At 32.2% G+C, this 22,383-nt stretch overlaps 1 protein-coding gene across 1 annotated transcript in view; it reads left to right on the top strand.

Moving 5' to 3' along the window:
• Positions 1-20,769, top strand: part of Elk (Eag-like K[+] channel) — a 933,814-nt gene extending 913,045 nt beyond the window's left edge. Inside the window, exon 19 of the mRNA XM_085810949.1 lies at positions 10,034-20,769. Coding sequence (XP_085667075.1) covers positions 10,034-10,791 — 758 coding nt within the window. The 3' untranslated portion in view covers positions 10,792-20,769. The remainder of the gene's footprint in view (positions 1-10,033) is intronic.
• Positions 20,770-22,383: the final 1,614 nt, after the last annotated feature.

The raw sequence follows: 22,383 nt of genomic DNA, 5'->3' as shown, positions 1-22,383 counted from the left end.
GTCTATTCACAATATTTTCGACCTCTGTCAACACAGTCATAAATTCTTCAAAATTCAATTGAGCTCTGCCTAATATCTTTTTCAACGGTTCCTTTATGGTTTTCATAAGGCGTTCATAAAAAGCTCCCCACCATGGAGCAAGCTCGACGATAAATTTCCAAGTCAAGCCTTCATTTGCTAGAAATTTTTGAAAGTCTGTACCTTTAATTATGCTGTAAAAATACTGTAAATCTTTGGCAGCATATTTGAAAGTTTTCGCGTTATCTGAATAAAAGGTGCGACAGTTTCCTCTTCTCGAAATGAAACGTCTGAGAGCCAAAATGAATTTGTTTGCAGACATGTTGGAAATGAGTTCTAGATGTAACGCTCGTGTAACAGCGCACGTAAACAATACGATGTATGATTTCTGAATGTCGTTTCCAGACCTGATGTAAATTGGACCTGTGAAATCCACGCCTGTAACATAGAAAGGTGGAGTTTCAACAATTCGATCTTTAGGTAACTGAGCTGTCATTTGTTTCGCTGGTTTTACTGCGTATTTCCGACAAATTAAACAGTTCCCTAAGACTTTCTTTACCAACTGACGGCCTTTAGGAATCCAAAATTTCTGTCTTAGTTTGGCTAAAGTTGCTGCAACTCCCGCATGCAGAACGTTATTATGTTCCCTTTTTACAATTAATTCAGTAAATTTGGAATCTTTAGGAAGAAGAACTGGATGCTTCTCGTCAACTGTATATTCGGTTTCATCTAATCTTCCCTTAATTCGAAGAATTTTATTTTCATCAAGAAACGGTGCCAAGCTGAATATATCAGAGCTTGGAGAAATTGACTTGTTAGATTGAAGAGCCTTAATTTCAGGTGTGAAGAAATCCATCTGGGCTTTACGAACACAAAAAATTTCAGTGTCCTGAATTTCAGAAGCACTTAATGTTCCACTATTAGCAGGCAGTTTTCTTGCCTTAGCAACGAAACGTCTAACCCATGCCATAATTCTGAGATATTTCAGCACATTACTGAATTTTGTTATATCCAATAGTTGATCATCTCTTTTCACAACAACGTCATAAACAGATATCTTACTACGGAGTTCTAGTTGCTTATCGTTTCCCACGTCAAACTTCGGTTGAACTGGCCAGTCTATATGTTTGTTTTGCAACCATTCTGGTTCAAACCACCAAAGTGAACAATTTCTTAAATTAGCAACAGTAGTTCCTCGTGATATGATGTCGGAGGGGTTATCTTTCCCACGGCAATAATGCCAATTATTGCTTTCAGTTAGTTTCTGAATTTCATAAACTCTGTTTTTGATGAAAGATTTAAATCTTTCGGGAGATCCCTGAATCCAAAAATACGTTATTTGAGAATCAGTCCAGTGGAAGGGGATTACTTCGTATTTTAAAGATTTTGCTATTTTATCACTCAATCTAGCGGATAAAAGCGCACCCAAAAGCTCCAATCTAGGAAGTGTAAGGGATTTCAGAGGTGCAACTCTACTCTTGGAAGCAACAAAAACTGTTTGAAAAGTTCCATTGTTCAAAACTATTCTCAGATATACCACGCATCCATAAGCTTTCAAACTAGCATCAGAAAAGCTATGGAGTTCTATTTGTTTCACATCTGCATCTAATATTCCTTCTAAATAGTAGCGGGGAATTCTGAGGTGGTTCAGTTCTTCAATTTCTTCGTACCAGGCTTTCCATTTATAACTAAGATCAGGTGGCAGTTCATCGTCCCAATCAATTTTGGCAGACCAGATTTCCTGAATCAGACACTTTATTTTTATAGTGAAAGGGCCATAAAATCCGACAGGATCAAAAATACGGCCTGCGGTTTGCAATAGAAAACGTTTTGAGTTGATTGACGAGGAAATGAAATTTGTCAAGTGCTGAGTGTCAAAATAAAAATTATCATTATCCGTATCCCAGTTAATTCCTAACACTTTGATCGGGACAACTTCAGGAGATTCTTGCATCGAAAATTCTTTGCGATGCCAAATATCTTTGAGTTCTTTGGAATTAGTATGCCACTTATGTAGTGACATGCTAGCTTCATTAAAAATGTTCACAATTTCTAAACTTGTTTTCAGGGCTTGTTCTAAATTTTGTTGACCACCAATAATGTCATCAACATACAGGCAGTTGTTTAAGAGTTCTACTGTTTCAGGATATATTTCTGAATATTTTTTAAGGTGATGCTTAATAGTAGCAGCGAGAAGAAAGGGACTAGATTTTACTCCAAACAAAACTCTTGTAAATCTAAAGATTTTCAAACTCTCATTGTTATCATTAGGATCATCTTTCCAAAAGAATCGTGTAACGTCCCTGTCTTCTTCATTTAACTTCTTCATTTAACTTGTGTAATGTCCGCTGTAAAGGCTATCGAATTTTGTCTAAATTTTATCAATAAATCAAAAATATCAGGATATAGGTTCGGACCAGTGTATAAACAGTCATTTAGAGAGAGTGTTTTTGGTTTATGGGCTGAAGCATCATAAACTATTCTTAGTTTGCTTGTTGCTCTATCATTTCTGATGACTGCTCTATGAGGTAAATAAAATAGGGTTTTATCATTTTGATTGTCTTCTTGAACTGGTTCAATAATATGTTTTAACTCGTAATCCTTTAAAACCTCTGTGTATTGAACAAACAAGGAGTTATCAATTTTAAATTTGTTACTCAATTTCTTAAATCTTTCAAATGCTATATCCCTATTATCTTCCATTAAATGTTTTGAATTCGGTTTCCAAGGTAATTTTACTTGGTATCTGTAGTTCTTATACCTGATATCAGATTCGAAAGATTTCATAATTTCTAAATCAACAGTTTTGTCGTTTTGAGTATCACTTTCCAAACCCAAGTTTTCTAGCTTCCAAAACTGTTGTAACTGATCTGATATCAAGTTTTCATTTACAATTACTTTCATAGTTAATAATTCACTATGATCTTTATTTACTTTACCCTGCAAACACCACCCAAATAAAGATTCTGTGGCTACTACATTTCTTGAAATTCTTTTAATTTTACCAGTAATTATAGAATAGTAGAAATCTACCCCTATGAGAATATCAATTTTGTCACTTTTTCTACAACAATCTGCTAATTGTAGATTTTGTAAAATTTTATTTTTCTTAGCAAAGTTCAAATCTGGAGGAGAGATAACAGTATTGGATATATTTTCGGTTTCAAGAAGCTCAATATATATATTAAGATTAGGATCGTTTACATTTTCTAGTTTTGCTCTAACAACATTAAAGGTTTTTTCTAACGCACTTTTATCACCAAAGGAATAAACAGAAAGTGATTCTTTTCTAACAATCGGAAGTTCCATTTTAGTAGATACATCTTTGGTTATGAAAGATCTCATTGAGCCATTATCAAAACGAATTCTGACATTTTCAGATTTATCATTATTTCGGATCAATGCAGAAGCCGTTTGTAATAATATTTTATTAGATCTATTTTCATCGGAATTATATGACGAAACAGCGGAAATAACGCTCGAATCCGACGTTTTCTTTTCAGGTTTTTCATTATCTTTTTTCTGATGGAATGAATAACAAATGGCTTTCGAGTGTTTATTAAAGCAGAAGGCACAGTTTATTTTTTGTTTACAATTTTGGATCCGGTGAAACCGACCTAAACATAAAAAACACCGCGATTCACTTTTTAATATCTCCTTTTTCTTTTCTACACTTAAAACTTCGCAATCCGTAGATTTATGATTTGTGTTCCCGCAGAACAGACACTGCGATTCGGATGACGCCGCTAATAACTCAACTGTAGACGGCTTGCTCGTTATGGCTGGAGAATGTTTATGTTTGAAGGGCAAATGCTTTTCCAATCGCGAATATTTTTCTCTAGAATTATAATTAACAGAAGCCGCGCGTTCTCTACTGAATACTTCGTTCCTAAAAAAGGCTAACAAACCTTTTAAATCCCAATTTTCGTCTTTAATTTTTCGGCTATAATCAAGAACGAATTCATTAGGAAGTAATTTCAAAATTAAAGGCGTTAAGAGATTTCCGTAGGTATCAGAGTCTATTTTTAATGCTTCAAGATTTCTTATCTGTACTTCGGCGTGATCTAAAAGTTTTCTTAATCCGTTTATATCATTAGGATTTCTAACAGGTGAAGTACTTAAGAGTTGTCCTAAATGCGAATTAATTAAGATGTTCTTTTGACCAAATCTGGAACGTAACAGTTCAAGAGCAGCTTCGTAATTATTTTCGATGAGAGCGAAACCAGAAATAGCTTTGGCGGCTGAGCCACCAAGAAAGCTTTTTAAGTAAATTAATTTTTCTATTTTTGATAAATTCGGATTTTTATCAATCGCATTTTCGAACTGACCTATGAATTCTAACCAATCCGAAGAATCACCATAAAATTTAGAGATCGTTAATTTTGGAAGACGAGTTAATTTGTTACTTTCGTTTTGGGATTCTGTAACGGTTTCATTAGAAATGTCTCTATTTGCATTGTCCGAATTTTCCAACTTATTCAACTCTTTCAACTTTTTCTTTCCTCTAAACTGCCACACTTGAATTTTCTCTTCATATTCTAAAGCGGATGAGATTTCAAGTTCAAATTCGTCTTCTTCGACTTTTAATTCTCGTTCTATTTCAGCGTCTAAATTGCTCAAGGATTTTGATTTTTCGTTTAACTGGTCTAAAATTTCTTCTAATACATTTACATTTATACTACTATCATCTTTATTCAGTTCGGTTTCAATTTTCTTTAATATCTTGGACACTCCGGTCCTCAATACCTTTCGTTTCGATTTCAGTTTAGCAATAAGATCTTCCATATTATATAAAAATAGAAAATACAGGCTTACCTTGGCTGTCTTCGCATAAAATGATATCCAAAATTAAAAAACACAAACTTCTAAATTGGCCAAAGGTTCTCGGCACCGATGCGCCATATTGCGAAAGGTGGTTCTAATTCTAAATGAAGTGAAATATTTCAACAATCTACAAAAATAATCATTTTATTTACAAAGCAACTTTGGTTGCATCGAAGGTTCACTGCTAACTAACTGCGTCGCAAACTAAAAACTAACATTCCTTTTCAGAAGCGAAGCGCCCTCTAACGGCGATACATAAATCATTTGGGGGATTTTTCCACATCAACACTGCATCGGAAAATCAGTGGAATAGTGCTATGCTGCTTTCAGATGTTTTGTAACTTTACTATTGAACTGTATATAGCGTAAGTGCGAAGAAAATGGTGTTTAGTAATAAAACTAAAAGGACAAAAAGAAATGAGTTAGCAGGAGGGACTGGAGAGCAGACTGGTAGACTGGGAGCTCAGCGAGAACGTAAGAAATCTTAGCAAGTCCTTTTCGGTGATCATTAAAATCTGAACCTTTTCAGATTTTTTTAAATTTAAAATTGTATCTAAAATTATATAATAACGTTTAAGAGTATATTTAAGCCGCACTCATGATTTGACATATGCAATGATATATTAACGCTCCCGAACATTTCTAATGAATCTCAAGAGCAGCGTTATTGCAACAGTTAGTTGCATACTGCTTTTGAAATTCTATTCTGGAATATGTTGCAAAGTGAAGAAGCTTTTCACTTTTGCGATGTTTTGAAATTCACGTGGAATGCAAATATTATACAAGGATTAGCATAACAAATAATGTATATGCAAATTTGGGCACAAATTGCATTATCTCTAAGAGATTTATCAAGTATTACAGATGTAATATGCATGTTCAGTACCTCACTGAATGGGTTGCATAACAGTTTGTCATCTTTCTTTGGCGCTAAAAGATTGTATCTTAAATAAATATAAAAATGGATATCTGAAAACAGCGAAATTTATTAGTTCATAAAATCATTCAGAAATTTCATCTAAACAAAAAACAGCGAACCTTGTTTATTTCAAGAAGTTATCAAAAAAGATTTTCATAAGGGAAGAATTATACAACGAAGTCATCAAGAAATTTTGATCCAAGCAAAGAATGAAGCATATAACACTTCATATGCACTTGAATTATACAATTTACATAACATTGTACTAACATAATGTTTCTTTATTAAAGTGTATTTGAATTATAGTGAATCTGTAAATTTTATTGCCAATTCTTTTGCTTTCAGAAAGTTGGGTACAAAATTAAACAGAATTTGTATACCTACTGAATATGAGAAAGTTATTTATAACTTAGTACGGGATTTGTAATTTGTTACGTTTACTCAGAATGACATTGTTGAGTAAAAATAGTGATTTTTTCCGTTTTATATATAATAAAACTCAATCTGAATGAAATTGCCTGAATCTAATTATATATAAATTGTTTGGTAACAAATCCATTCCAATAAATATAGTTCAAAAGAATGCTTTCAATAATTACTAGAATGCAAAACTAATTGAGAGAATTTAGTATCCAACTGCAAAACACAAATTTTCTTTCACTGTTGCGATTTAATAATTTTAAAACGGGATTTTATTTAAGTTAAATGCGCTTTAACAGTTTATTGCTTCGCCATTCACTCAATTACAAAAGTAACTATTATCCAGATCAGAACAATTATCATTCCTTCGTAATGGCAACTTTTCCCTAAAGTTTGAAGCAAATTCGTACACGAGTAGCTCATATAAAAACAACATATAATTCACATTTAAGTGCTTTTAAAATACTAAAAAAATTTTTTTCTTTCTCACCCATACTTATTTAGGGAAATTATTAATATAATTTGTAAAAATGATTATTGATGATCATAATATTAATCACTCGAATTAACCAATCCCTATGCTAAATACATATACACTGAAGCGACAAAAGTCATGGGATAGCAATATGCAAATATACAGATGGCAGTAGTATCGCGTAGAAAATGTATAAATGCGAAGTGCTTCGGCAGGGCTTTCATTTGTGTTCAAGTTATTCATGTGAAGAGGCTTTGACGTGATTATGGCCGCACGACGAGAATTAACAGACTTTGAACGCGGAATGGTAGTTGGAGCTAGATGCATGGGTCATTCCATTTCAGATACGATAGGGAAATCAAAATTTCGAGATCCACAGTGTCAAGAGTGTGCCGAGAGTATCTAATTTCAGGCATAACATCCCACCATGGACAGCACAGTGGCCGACCACCTGCACTTAACGACCGAGACTAGTGACGTCTGCATAGAGTTGTCAATGTTCACAGACAAGCAACACTGCGTCAAATAACCGCAGAAATCAATGTGGGACGTACGAGGGACGTGTCCGATAGGACAATGCGACGAAATTTGTCTTCCTTGGGCTATGCCAGCAGAAGACTGACTCGAGTTCCTTTACTGACAGCACGACGTCGCCTGCAGCGACTCTCGTGGGCTCGTGAGCATATCGGTTGGTCCCTAAACGAATGGAAAACCGTGGCTTGGTCATATGACTCACGATTTCAGTTGGTAAGAGCTGATGGTAGGGTTCGAGTGTGGCGCAGACCCCACGAAGCCATGGACCCAAGTTGTCAACAAGGCACTGTTCAAGCTGGTGGTGGTTCCATAATGGTCTGGGCTGTTTTTACATTGCATGGACTCGGTCCTCGGGTGCAACTGGACCGATCATTGACTGGAAATGGATACCTTCAGCTACTTGGAGATCACTTACAGCCATTCATGGATTTCACGTACTCAAACAACGATGGGATTTTTATGGATGACAATGCGCCATGTCACCAGGCCACAATTATTCGCGATTGGTTAGAAGAACATTCTGGACAATTCCAGCGAATGATCTGTCCACCTAGATCACCCGGCATGAATCCCATCGAACATTTATGGGACATCATCGAGAGGTCAGTTCATGCCCAAAACCCTGCACCGTCAACACTTTCACAATTATGGACGTCTATAGAGGCAGCATGGCTCAATATTCCTGCAGGGGACTTCCAACGAATTTTTGAGTCCATGCCACGTCGAGTTGCTGCACTTCGCCGGGCAAAAGGAGGACCGACAAAATATTAGGAGGTATCCCATGACTTTTGTCACTTCAGTGTATATGTGTGTGTGCATTTAGCATAACAACTGTATATATATATATATATATATATATATAATTTATTCATTTAGCATATATACATAGATAGATAGATAGATAGATGAATGCTTAAGTAATCACAGATATTTGTTTTAAAGAAACGGTAACAGAACAGTGAAACACATTTCAAAAATACATTTTTGAATTACTCCACAGCAACTTAATCATATCGCTTTCAACTAAAAGAGAAAAATAACTATTTGAATAAAGTACTTTAAGTCTTAAAACAAAACGTTCATCTATTTCAAAAGTTTTCGAATTTTGCATTAGGCTAAGCCAAATATAATTCAAGCAAAATTGTCACATTTTGCCATAATTAAAATTTGAATTGTATCGTATTTTTTCTTAATTAATAATTCAAAGCAATTAGAACAGTATATTACATAGTGTTAACATACGTGTTAAATCTACGGTTTTAGCAAAGCTTGCTTTAAGATATCTTTCTTATGATATCTTTAAGCTACCTTTGTTCACGAAACCTTTGCTACTGAAATTTACTTTTCGGTGCCCAGTCTACAGTTAGTATACAGTAAGCATAAGTAAAATGCATTATGAATGTATTTTTATCATATATGCGGATACTTAAATATTATTGTCAAAGCTTTGCTTTTCAGTTTAAAGTGATGTCCGTGTTGAGTTGCATTTATATTAGTAATTAACTGCTAAATTGATTCTATTTCAAGTTTTAGTTTAAAGTAATCCAGATAATTCTTTTAATGCAATATTTATTAATAGTTACAATATTTATTATTGGATCATATACTAGTAAATGTAATACTAGTAAAAATTTAGAAGTTTTGGATGTACAAATTTTGTATTAAATGCAATTAATTTTAATGATAAAATATTTTACAAGACAGCTGAATTTTCACTGCATATGTTTTATAAATTAATTACTTCAAACATTTTAATATCTTTAAAATATTTCCTGCAGTCATATATATTATATATTCATGAACTTATTTCCTATATATTCATGTTCAGTTTTGAATACTAATTATTAAATTAATTAAATTTCAATTATTTATGTCCAATTTAGAAACAACACACTAAGAAGCAACAAATAACTTTGTACACTCCACATTATTAATATGCATTTTATTGTTATTTTTCTAAAGTGCATATAGCTTAAAAGTCTAATTTAATCAGTTTAAAAATTTACTAATATTAATTAATTGCTTAAAATGTTTTAACTATACAAAATGCCACTGCAGATAAGAATATAAAACAAATTGGTCAAAATGAAATAAGTAATCTTTTGTCGAGAATAATAAACAAAACTCCTTATATATTCTAACCTTTGTAAATTGTGTAATTAAGATATTTAAGTCCTCCATGAAGTCCAATAATTAGTACATTCCACTCTCTAAGCAGTTACTGCTACCTTGATGTAATAAATATTTCTTACTCATATTTGCTTCTATTTAAAGATTGTATTTAAAATAAAAATGAATCTTAGCAATAATGCACTGTAAAATATTTAATAATACCTAAATTTATGTTTTACTACTGAAGTATAATTTAGTTCTTTTCAGATAAATTAAGTGCTATTAAATAAAAATAATGACAATAATTGTTAATTTATAAAAATCTGTACAGGTAAGTGAAGACTTCTACTGAATTTTTACTTAATATTAAAGTTACTGATGAAAGCTACAATGTGTCTATTATAAGTATATTAAAAATTGAATAAAAATTCCCTCTGTTAAAAGACAAAACAGTGTCTGATTTTTCCCCCTTACATCATTCATTTGAGATATCGTGGGGAAATGTATAATGTTCATTTTAAAGCAAATAAAAAATATGAATTTCAAAACGGGATATTTTATAATAGTTGTATTTTCATGAATAAGATGCTTGCAAACTTAAATGAAATTTAATTTATGCATATTGTGTCTAATATCAGTAAACAAGTATTATTTCTTTTGCCGGATCGTATTTAAATTGTTAGAAGGTGTATTATTTATTATTTGGTTTATACATGCATATTTTCCATTAGGAAGATCATGGGAAATTTTCGACATCAGGGACGAAATCGAGATGACCAAGAACTCAGTGGAGAGGCTAGATTCCCAAATGACCTCATTGACCCAGGATGTGGCTACCCTAAGCCAAGAGGTCAGAACAACGCTGGCCCTTCTACAGCAAGTATGCGAGCGTGGAGGGGCATTTCCGCCCCAAACTACGCAATCCTGCGAGTTCCTGCCCATCAGGCAGCTTCCGACCAATCCATTCCTGCCTAGGCGATCCTCCTCGCAACCTTTGAGGATTCCCAGCACTGGAGACTTGGAAGACCTCGAAGAAGAACAGACCCCGTCCACCGTCAATTCCGAAACCCAGACTGACTGGTACCTGTTGGACGAGATTATCAACAGGAGACCGGATCCGGGCTCACCTCCGCCCAACTCTGGGTACTCCTCGTGTTCCTCAAACGAGGACAGAGTTAGGTTTCATATTGGACACTTTTCGTCTACCAGTGTAACACGAGAGGACGGGGATTATAGTGTGGACGATTCTGTGTTGAAAAGTATTTCAGCAAAAGACACCAGCTCCCACTGTGGAAGCAGTGGACAACATTATGTTAGGACGGCAAGGTTTTGGAGCTCTGCCGATCCCGAAACATCTGTGCCTTCATCACGTTTCAGGAGTTCGATGAACGGAAACCGCGATAGCAATGCGCGAAGTGACGTTCCCGAGCACATAGTTGACATTGATGGTTCTACGTCCATTCGACGTAAGCTGTCGACAGAACTATAGTTCATAATTTCTCTTTAGGCCTTCATACTTTGCACTCAGAATATCTCATTGATCTTCGCTCAAGATTAGCACCCAGATTAGATTTCGCTTCTCTTCAAGTATTAGATGTATTCCCTCATACGCTGAGAATTTAACAGGTTACGGTATTCGCCTTATAAACAAATAATTGGCAATTTGTATTTTCTTTTTTGCGGAATTTTTGCAAAATACCGACCCGAAATTTTGTGATGCCCCCCCCCAAAAAAAGCATTTTCATAGCAAACATCTATTTCTTCCATCACATATCACTTAAAAATTAAATATTAAGTATCCCCTGTAAATCGAAGTGAATGATACAAAACTGGTAGCATTTTGGATTGCTTTATTTAATATAACATTACTGCTTAGTTGTAAATATCCATCATATAATCTATTATAAACTAGAAATGTTTTACTTAATGTCTAATGAAATGCATTAAAGTTTTAACTGCGCAAAGATCCATGAGACATTCTGACTAATGAGTAAAGGCAAGGTCTTTCTTATCAATTCTTCCATGAATAAATAAATAAATAAATATATATATATAAAACTTTTCCTCGACCACAATTTATTCACTTCCTTAACACTAAATGTTATTTTAATACATTTATATTAGGTCGCATATAAAATAAATATAAGTAGCATAAATCTCATTTTTCGAAAAATAAAATCTAATCTGTAATATGAAGCAATGACGACAGAATATAAGTAATACTATTTAAAAGGCAACAGAGCCTCTGTTTTTCATTTTCGAAACAATCGTTTTCCTGCGTACAACATTAGCCATTTCTGATCCCGTATGAAGTTCTGCACAAATAACGCCATTTTTTTTCTGCATACATACTTTATCGCAGTAAACATTTGCAAATCACGCTTGCATCGATTGAAAGGAAAAACGTTTATGTGAAATATATATTAATGATTAGCATTATCATCTTTTTTTAACTTTCAACCTGGCAACGCTCTAATTCTTCGCAAATAACCCTCAGCTTAGCATCATTTATTTCGTTGCTAGTTGCAATAAGTTTATTTCTTTTAGTTTTCTTCTGTTCTTTCAGTTATATTTTCTTGTTCCCGTTTTGATTTCCAGAATTTTCAGTTTGAGTTAAATTTCCCTGGTCTACCAGGGTAATAGAGTAAAAGATAAAAAAGTGAACAAGAGAAGTTTCACCGAAATTTATGAAGCTTTACAATACATTAAATCTCTCCATCCTTTCCTTAAATTAAAAGCAATGTGAATCATGAAACGTTTCAATTCTCGAGAAGCCGTATTTTCAGCGGAGGCTGAATTTGACAAAACGAAAACACGATATATGCCTCTATTTTTTTGTTTGTTTGTTTGTTAAAAACAGTTTCTTAATGAAGTGCATTGTCGTTAAAATTTAAAAATGCTTATTTAATTACAGTATATTTATTTGCAATACCTCTCTGTTCTAATTGCTTTTCCTTGTGCTTCGCTTTTGTATTCTCTTTCTTTAAAATAAGATAGAGGATCTACTGTACTTATTGAGGCTTACTTATTACATAAATATAACAGGAGCTAAGAAATGAATTTATATGTATATTTGTCGAAACGCGCTATCAATATAAATACGAATATTCAATTCTCGATGTTTTCATTTAATGACTCTCCATCACTAAAAGCATCATATGAATACATGTTCATATAAACAGCGAAAGGTACTTTTTGGTTTCGCCGGCGCAAATCTCGCCAAGCAGACTTCGTTGGCGACAACATACAGTATACACATAACGAATATTAACAAATGTGAGTTCTAAAAATTTTTTATTTTAAAGGCATAAACATTTTAATATGGTTTGTAATTTTGTAAAAAGCCAATAAATTTGTAAAAAGACATTACTTTAAGAATTTACTATGCTATCATGGTTCAACATCCTGATTCGCCGGTTCGTATCACGTGACCCCAAGTGATCTCATCTCACGTAAACTACGCTACAAAAATCAAATTCTGTCAGTAATTATCTACATTAATTGCAAGTTAAATCTTAATTTGGAATACAAGTTTAAATGCACGAATTATTTCAATTCGTACGAATAGCTTACTCAGAAATTATGTAAAGCCGCAGTGCTTTACTTCGCTAGTGCATTTTCGTTAGAATTGATGAATTTAACCCTTGATTTTGCTTTTTCTATATTTTCGCCTTCGGGTGAGCGGTGTGATTGCATCCTAATTGACTTAATTACTCGAATGGCCTTAGGGCATAAAATTGAACTATCTTGTAAACCTTCGACGTAATTATATGCCAGTATTGAAAGAAACAATCAATCTGATAAAACATGGCTGTGACTTGTTTTGCAAATGAGGCGTAAAATATTACCAGCGAGGATATTTCGTTTAGTATCAGTTGTACAATTATTGGCGACTTTATCGCCTGCGCCGGCAAAACGGAAGAGTACCGTTATATCTTGTGATAATGCATACTTGAACACTAATTACACAAATATAATATGTTGGAGCTAAGAAATAAATTTATATGCATATTTGTCAAAACGCGCTATCAATACAAATAAGAATATTCAATTGTCGATTTTTTCATTTAATGACTCTCCATCACTAAAAGCATTATATTAATACATGTTCATATAAACAGCAAAATTCCGACAAACAAATTTAGTATATTAAAAACAAGATTTGAGATTTGTGCTACTTATATGTATGTCTTTATTTAAAAAGCCCGAGAAAGGGTTTTTCAATTATGGTAATTTGAAACAGTTTTAAATATTGCAATTATTGTGCATTTTAAAAAATAATCCTGTCTACAATGATCCGCTTTTACGTAGGACGTTGGGATTGATTACGAAATTATATTTTTCAACAAACATAAAACAATTTTAAAATATTAATATTATCCGAGCCATAGTACATTAAGTTACAGTATGCAAGGAGAATTATACAACGCTGAATCTTGTCCAGCTTCATAGCTGCTTACATCCGTTTGGGTAAAAGTTTACAAATGGGTGCCCCTTGTTTCTTGGCGATTCTTTTTTGACGCCAGGATCGGCTCCAGGAGTGCACAATTTCAAGATGGCCACTACACAAAACCAAAATAAGAAGTCAAAGAATTGCACAAACTCGGTGTCCATGTACGCATCGATCTGTTTTCACTTAAAAAAACATCCTAGAGTTGCACAAACTAGGCATTGCGCACTGTCTTAGATTTGTCCGTGTACACATCAATCTATTTTCATTTAAATAAAATTAGGAAGCTAAAACAAAGTTAAAATTATTATGGTAACTAGAAATGAGGTTTCATCGCCAAAATGTTTTAAAAAAATCGTCGCTAATCTAAGGGGGACTCAGTTCTACACTAGAGCCTCCGTTTTTAATACCTATCGCGAATTTTAATTATTATATTGTTCTGAAATCTTTTTATTCTGTCATTTCTTAATGACTTGAAATTTCTTTTTATTATTCTTAAAATAGAGAAAAGGTTCTTTTCTGATGTACTGTAAGGAATTTTACCCACAAAACAATTTTAAATCCCCTGTATACTACCTGATTGAAAAATCCTTTTTCTGAGCATAATTCATTGTCTGCCTCCCGTCAATACTTGTGCATAAATTTCGGTTATTATCATGTTCACAACATATACAAAGCCCAGAAAATTCATATCAAGTTACCTCAGATTTTGTTATTCCTAACGAAAGCTTTATTAGCTTTCAATCAGAGCCTTCAGATGCGCTAATAATGTTCAAATTTCAATTCTTCGAAGGGATGCGGTAGATTTCATAGAATGGTTACAGCATCCATCGAAATCACAAAAGTTAGTTACATTTTTCCATAAAATGGCACAAACTAAATTAATATACAAAAGCAAAGCATGATTTTTAAAATTTATAATACATTTTTGAAGTGTGTTGTATAAGTATATTCTGAGTAGATGAGGGTATGCGGATTAAGAAAAACAATGTAATGTATTTAAAAAGGATATGGTATTTTGCCTTTCAATTTCTGAAGTTCCCGATCTTCACACAAAATGAATCCTATAAAAGATGCAACTCTAAATTGCAAAGGACTTCCTCGGAATGTTTCTGTCAAAGTAACGTTTTGGAAAAAGAGGCCTTTTTTCAAACCTAATTCTACATTTTATTAGTAATTGATAACAATAAATGCAGAAAATCGTTTTTACATGGTCTATGATAAATTTGAGTACTTTTTAAAAATCATATAATCCAGAAACTGGAGAGTTGTATCAGAGTGAGATTTGCATCTAAGATTTAACACAAAGACGAAACGTTTTTTTTTCTGAGTGAGACAGACGGCATCAGATACATTTATTACAGATCTCAACTAATAGCAGACTGTATACTGAATACCAAAAATTGTCCGAATTTAAATCTTTTAAGAAGATGTGAAACTAAGAGTTCATGATGTTCTACTATATTATTAATAATATTGTAAAATACTGGCAAATGAAAACGAATGCTTCCTGCATAGTTTTATTTTCCCATCTTTATAATGTGATACTAATAGCATCATCTACCCAAAAAAATTTGAACCAAAATGTATCTTGTATTAAAAAGAAGTTTTCCTGTATGTTTATGGAAACCGTACTTTAATACTCCAGTTTTTGTATGACTTTTTAAAGGCATCAAAATTTACAAGAGACACTGTATATTTCTAATATAAAGTTATAAAAAATGTTCTCCAATATACAGTAAGTTCGTCAGAGGATGGATTCCATTATATCTTTAAATTTATAAATTACTCTAAAATTTTTATTTTGTTATTCATTATTTCCACTTATAAAACAAATCATAATTATCATTCATGAAAATCATCTGTAATTCCTTAAATATAATAATTGAAATTATTATTAATAATTAATCAATATCTATGCTCATAATTAGAATTGCTATTAATAATTATTATTGATTTATGTTAAACAAATTTATGAGTATAAAACGGGTTATTATATTCTGCAACTAAAGAAATGCGCTTGCTGAGGCCATTCATATTACCCTTTTTTCAATCCACATATAATTTTAAATTGTACTTTAAACATTGACTATACAGTGATCAATCCAGCATTAAAAATTGTGATAATGTGAAAGTCTTTTCATTCGCTAAATGAAATTTAATCAAATGTTTAACACCTTGTATCTAACAGATTCCTAGGAAATGAAAGAAAGGAATATTTTTAGCTTCAAATATTAATAACTAAAGATAGAAGATATAGCAGCGTTTATTCAGGCGTTTAATTTAATATCAAAATATTTCTGTATTCAGGAATGAAAATATATTAAATATTCTTTCCTTTTTTCCAAATATAAAATATTATTTTTATGATGCTAAAGATAATACTGTGATGTAAAAATAACTATTTTCTCCCCTTTCCTTATCTAAACGAAGCCTTATGTGACTACTTATAACAAATGGTACTTAATATAAAAACCTTATTACCAGTGCTTTACTCAAAGTTATTCAGCAAATTCTGCAATAGAATGTGCTGTAACTGTAATATATATTAGTAAAAATGTATATAAGTCATTTCAATAATTTCAAATTAAGAAAAACAATATTTCATGTATTACATCTGTATGAAATTTCATTTGAAAAAATTGTGTGTAACGCTTAAAAATATATTTATGAATCATAACAAATAAGAAAATTGAATTATCTGTAGTAAAATAGCATAATTGAATAATTCAAATTTTGTGAAAGTGTAATGCTTAACCCTTTGCTGACGGCTTACGCGTTTTCGCATCTAGGTAAATGCAGACACGAAAACAGCCCTCACTTACACGTGCATAAAATATTCTACCGTTGAAAACTATGAAAGCATTTGATTTTAATGATAGTTGGAGGTTTTTTTTTTTTTTTTTTTTTTTTTTTTTTTTTTGTTTTGTTTGTCTACTCCAAAGGTTTAGATATATTTTCCCATTTTTATTTATTTATTTTTCTATTTTCAGACTTTATTTTTTTTTGAAATTTTAATGAAAAGCAAGAGCAGTTGTTTCTAAAACAAAGAAAAACTCTTTTTTTTTTCCTCTAGAAGGCTTAATAACAGAAGTTCCGTTTGTTTGGATGCTTTTCGGGGGGGGGGGTTGGATATATTTCAGCATTTAAAATAGCATGTTATGAATTACAAAGTGGTTGACTGGAAAAGAAAACTGAAGGAGAATGTGGTTCTCTTTGGGAGAAATTTTAACGGTACTGATATTTATACTTTTCTGCGAAAGTATGCTTCATAATAAATGCAATAATTATGACCTTAATCACACTAACATAATTATTGATTATTCTAAAACCATTTTTTAGGCTTTTTTTCTGTTCGTTGGTCTTACAGAAAAAATTATTGCAGTAGTTCTCATCATTTCATGCTCCATCCAAATGTATCGTTTAGTTAAGTTAATATTTGCAGAGGCAGACAAAATTATAGATGTAATAAAATAAAGATAATATAATAAAGCGTACTCCTATATCGGTTAAAATTTTCATTTATTAATTACATATCACGATGAACACTAAAAACGGCCCAAGCAGTTCAACAAAACTAATAAATATTTTCCTGAGTAATATTAGGTATGAAAGAGTTCTTATAATTTATAGGAGAAATGTTCATACAAGGTATGTTAGCGCAGTCCTCAGGTAGATGAAAGGTGCGAGCGGGTTCGGACACCCGGGAGGCTTAGAAGGAAGGAGTTTTCGGGTATCGTTCGGAATCCGCAACTGATCATAAAGAATCCTCAGGTACGAAGGAATGACAAGAATGAATACATAAGACCTACCGTGCTGCTCTTTGCAATTTACTTATTAGAAATTAAGAAACAAGAATGGCGCACTTAGCCATTTTATTACTAGATATAACGACTTTTCCAAAGAATTTATTGCGGACCATCAAATTATTTATATACCGCAAGCTGAGAACGGATAATTTGGAGTAAAACTGTTGACAATAACCTGTGTCCCTAGAGTTACAACGGCGAAACTCCTCGACCGGTAGCAAAGGGTTAAACACAGATTGGTTAAATGTGTTGTTCATTGTTGATTGAAATATGTGTAATTTTTTATCAAACTGTGGTAGTTCTGCTTTCAATGAAAGCATTGTGTTAAAAGTTGTGCACTGAATTGTTTTGATAATATGTATTTTTTCGACCTATAAAACAATTTGGTGACAAATACTGTTTTTTTATTTGTGAGATATTGCAAATAGCTAATGAAATTATTCCAGTCGATAAGATTTCTTATTTTTTTGGAAACATTTTAAAATTTTAAATTATTTGCTATGTTTGTGAAATGATGATTTCTTGAATTCAGAAGCATGCATACATTTAATCATTAAGATGAATTTAGCTACATTCTGAGTCTAACAGTTTGGAGTATCTAACTAACTGAATAACGAATAGTGAAGTTATAAGTTTTTGAGACATTGATTTGAAAGTAAACCAGTTTGTTTCGTAGTTCACTGAATAATACTGTACTTATTTTAAAAATTTTGGGTAAAGTTCTAGCTCTAATTATTATACTTTCGATAAATTCTTAAATATTACGATATTGAATTTGAAGAAAATATAATCAAAAAAGAAATCATTAATATCAAATTAATCATTATTATCAAAATAAAGTAGCAGTAATTAAAGTAATTGTTTTTAGAAAATGCCATTATTTGTTATCAAACTGTTTATTAAAGGCGTAGACTTTGCAAAAATAGCATATTATTATTATTATAGGTATAGAAAGCGTAAAGAATAATAATTAGTGAAAAAAGGCCGAAATGTTTTTGAATAAAAGTAATTTGACTAATTATGGCTGTTTGCGATTATGTTATTTCACTTTTAGTGCATTATGTGAAAGTAGAAAACTTTTTGCAATCATGGAAGTTTACGGGAATAATTAGCATGGTTTTGCGTAAGAAAATGAACATTTTCATCTTTAAATTGCTATAAATTAGGACCAGTAAGGAAAATTTACAATAATTATTGTCAGAATTCAAACATATATAGCTTATATACTTGCTTATAGATAAACTAAAGTAATCTGCTACCATAACATAATGGTAATTTTTACTTAGATGCATAGGTGCCTACCTTCCTTCAACCTCATATCATAAGATAAGCTTCTAAAATCCGCCAGAATTATGATATGAACATACTGGTGTGTAGTATTATCAAATTGATTGATCGCATTTCAGATGACGTTTTTCTAAACATAATATACACGTAATGACGAGCAGGGCCCGAAATGAAAAAATAAACTCTTAACTTTTGCTCGTAAATATCGCATGTAATTTAGTTACACCAACAACAACGGTAATCAGATACTTTCGATGTTTGTTCTAGTTTAACGTTTCGTAGTATCTTCAGAATAATCGTATGAGTTTGCTGACAAAGGTGGCATGAATTCAACCAACACTTTTAACCATTAAATGCACACACTTGCGTTTGCCAAATGTTAGCAACAGCAGGGGCTGCAGATTTACTCAAGTTAAATGTAGTAAACATGCCACAGTGATTTATTTAAAAAAGAAACATTTTACAAGTATCAGAGCGATATGTTTTAATACATAAATTCCTAATAATTAGTAATTTTTGTGCACTGTACTTTTTCTGATATTTTTAAGCAGCTTCTTTGGATATACTTCATTGCCCAGGAATTAATGCATTTGAGCATAAATAGTTATTTTACTGCGAACTGAACATTTTGAAAAGGGTTACGATGGTTAGGTTCATTAAACATAGCCCCCTTCAAAAATATATTAATTGCGCACTAAAATTAAAAATATATATATATATATATATATATATTAATTGCCCACAGTAAAATCACTCCTAAGAAGTTCAGAAAGTAACCCCATAATATTTTCATCTGCTCTGCCTAGTAAATTACCGTAAAAGGTAATTAGTTAGCTTAAATCAGGATAATGCCGCTTATAGTTAATGTGTTCATCTGTTTATTCGAAATTCTTTCTGGATGGGGTAGGTTTTGCCGCAGCGCCTGTGCTTATGGACTAATTTAACCTCGAGGAAATAGGCCAGTTGGGGCACACCAAATTACTTTAGACTATGGCTATCCTGCCGCCGATGAAATAATAGTTTAAGGTAATTTAACCACCATTTATTAATACTATTTTAAGGCAATTGCATGAACCTTTCGATAGTACTGAAAAACTCAAGACATTTTCTTAAAGTCTTTATTAAATTATTATAAGGTTCATAAACACAAAATCATGTTCATCTGATAAATTAAGTCAACCATTTTGACAAACCATTTAAAAAAAGCACACAATTTTTAACTAGTTAATCGAAGCATATTCTATTTTTGTCACGTGATGACTGATCAGGCGAGGATTCTTTTTACCTAAAAATTAATTGGTAGGTAAATGATGGAATGTAAACATACATAAACATTAAATTAAAATTTATTTAATAAATTTCAGATTATCAATAGGATTATGAATATTTCCTCTATAGGGGCCAACACTATTCTGAAAGATAACAATTTCTTATTATTAGTTTATTCATGTATTACGACTTGAACTAATGCTGAGAAATAGCTATACACAAAATAAAATGCTTGCAATAAAACTTAAAATCCGAAAACGTTCAGATGTCATGAATACTATTTGAAACTTTTAAAATTATTATTTCTTTAAAAGTAATGAAAAGCAAAGTGTAGAATCTATAATAATCGCAGACAGCTAATTCTGATAATTGATTTATTTTTCTACTATTGTCTATCTTGTTAATCCTCAGATGTATATGCGCAAATAATTAGCTCCACTTAAAAATTCACTGATTTTTCCTGTGAAAACACTGTGCAAAAAAGAAATGAAACTATTTATAGACTTTGTCGAACTATGCATTCCTGTTTTTAATATTGATAACTTTTTGCCTGTTTCGAGCAAATAAAACCAAACTGAAGCTCTTGTTCAAATATTTGCTGTGTGCATATTGTGTAGAAATGTAATCTTTCATAAAAGTATTATGCTCCTGATATGGCTGGTCTTATCTTTATTTTTGACTCTTACATACGAGTGTTATATATTTCTACATCTCAATTTCTTCGTTTACTGAATGGGATCTGGCAAAGTTCGTACTTATGCAAACTTAATGCATTTATTACCATAAAATCAGGCCGAGCATTTCCATTAAAATGTTGGTATATTTCTACAATTAAAGCAAGTGCAATATCTTATTTAAAATTCTAACAGCAATGTGTAGTATTTAATATTGCTTTATTTAGTTTAAAGTTCATCATTCAGAATAGGTATGAAAAGCCGCCAAAGAAAGTTGAATTACGAAGTACCGGTTGAAAACCAAATTTTGAATTTCTTTTCTTCTTTTTTTTCTGCGCGCGCGAATTTGACAAATCTTTGATATTATTCACAAATAGTATTTTGGCCTCGCAAAATTTCAAATTTTATGTGATCTTAATCCATATGTATTTCTCTTTCAAACGAAATTTGTTTTATCGCTGTATTTCGAAAACTGAATTTTTTTAAAGAAATTTCACAAAATGGGAAAGAGGAAAAAACTAATTACAACGCAATTTTACAACTGTTCTACCGCATCTAGTTTTAACTATCTTATCAAAAGATGTAAAGTTAATGTCTTTACTAGCATGAATATTAAATTGTTTTTGCTTAGGTGAAAACAAGTTCTTATCATACATCACTTCCAGAGGATACAATCGTTGCAGAGGACGGATCAATTCACCTGCAGCTGTTTTCACTTTTGCAACTCTAATACAGTTATCTAGATTCTGGAACAATTCCATAACTCGACCCAATTACTATTCCACCTTTTTTGTTGTCACTTTCTGCAAGCACACTATATCCTAAATGAATTTGTCTTTGAGTAATTTTGTTGTCTTCGTTGGATTTGTCTCCGTTGGATTGGATCGGCAGACTCAAATATTCATCTCTGAATCTTTTCCTGAGACCATGTCGTACTCTCTATTGATATCTATATCTATATCTATATAGTGATACTGACTTCATCTATATGTTCCAAGTCTGGAACATGCAACGTACTTATATCTTGAGTGAACTTTGAGGGGGTTAAAGGCCATTTAATCTAACTGTAAGTAATTTAACGGTTGACTACAGCTTACGTATCGCAAACAATGGTAAATAACTCCTCATGTCTCAAGCAAGCTCCTTCTATTTTTCTTCTCTGAATTTTATTCACCTTTTGAATAAAGAGTTCCCATCATCCTCTCCAGCACTCAGCTGTGGGAGGTGGATTCCGTTTCCATCTAAACTTCAAAATGGAACATTCTTGGACACTTTTGTTTTAGTGTAGAGAACGAAACAGTTTTTTTTATCTCCGACCAAATTCCTACCAATTTTACTATATATAGACTTTGGTCGTCCAGGTCTATACGTGAACCTACTGAATCTCAATTAAAAAAAAAAAAACTATTGGTGAAAACTATTTGTATGAGCTAGATGTGTATGGCCCTATAAAAGACACAAGTGATAAAAATATCTAGTTTTTTGTCCGTGCTTTAGGTGCAGAGGTCCTGCTACGTCCACTTCAGTTACCTCAAACATCAAAGGATTTCGAACCCTATTTTCAGGCAGGGGCCTGGAATTAGTTCGATTTC

The sequence above is a fragment of the Stegodyphus dumicola genome, chromosome 2, assembly GCF_044657685.1.
Source record: "Stegodyphus dumicola isolate Sdum_Otavi_A_Nest chromosome 2, ASM4465768v1".
Taxonomy (NCBI): domain Eukaryota; kingdom Metazoa; phylum Arthropoda; class Arachnida; order Araneae; family Eresidae; genus Stegodyphus; species Stegodyphus dumicola.
This window is presented reverse-complemented; position numbering and strand designations above follow the sequence as displayed.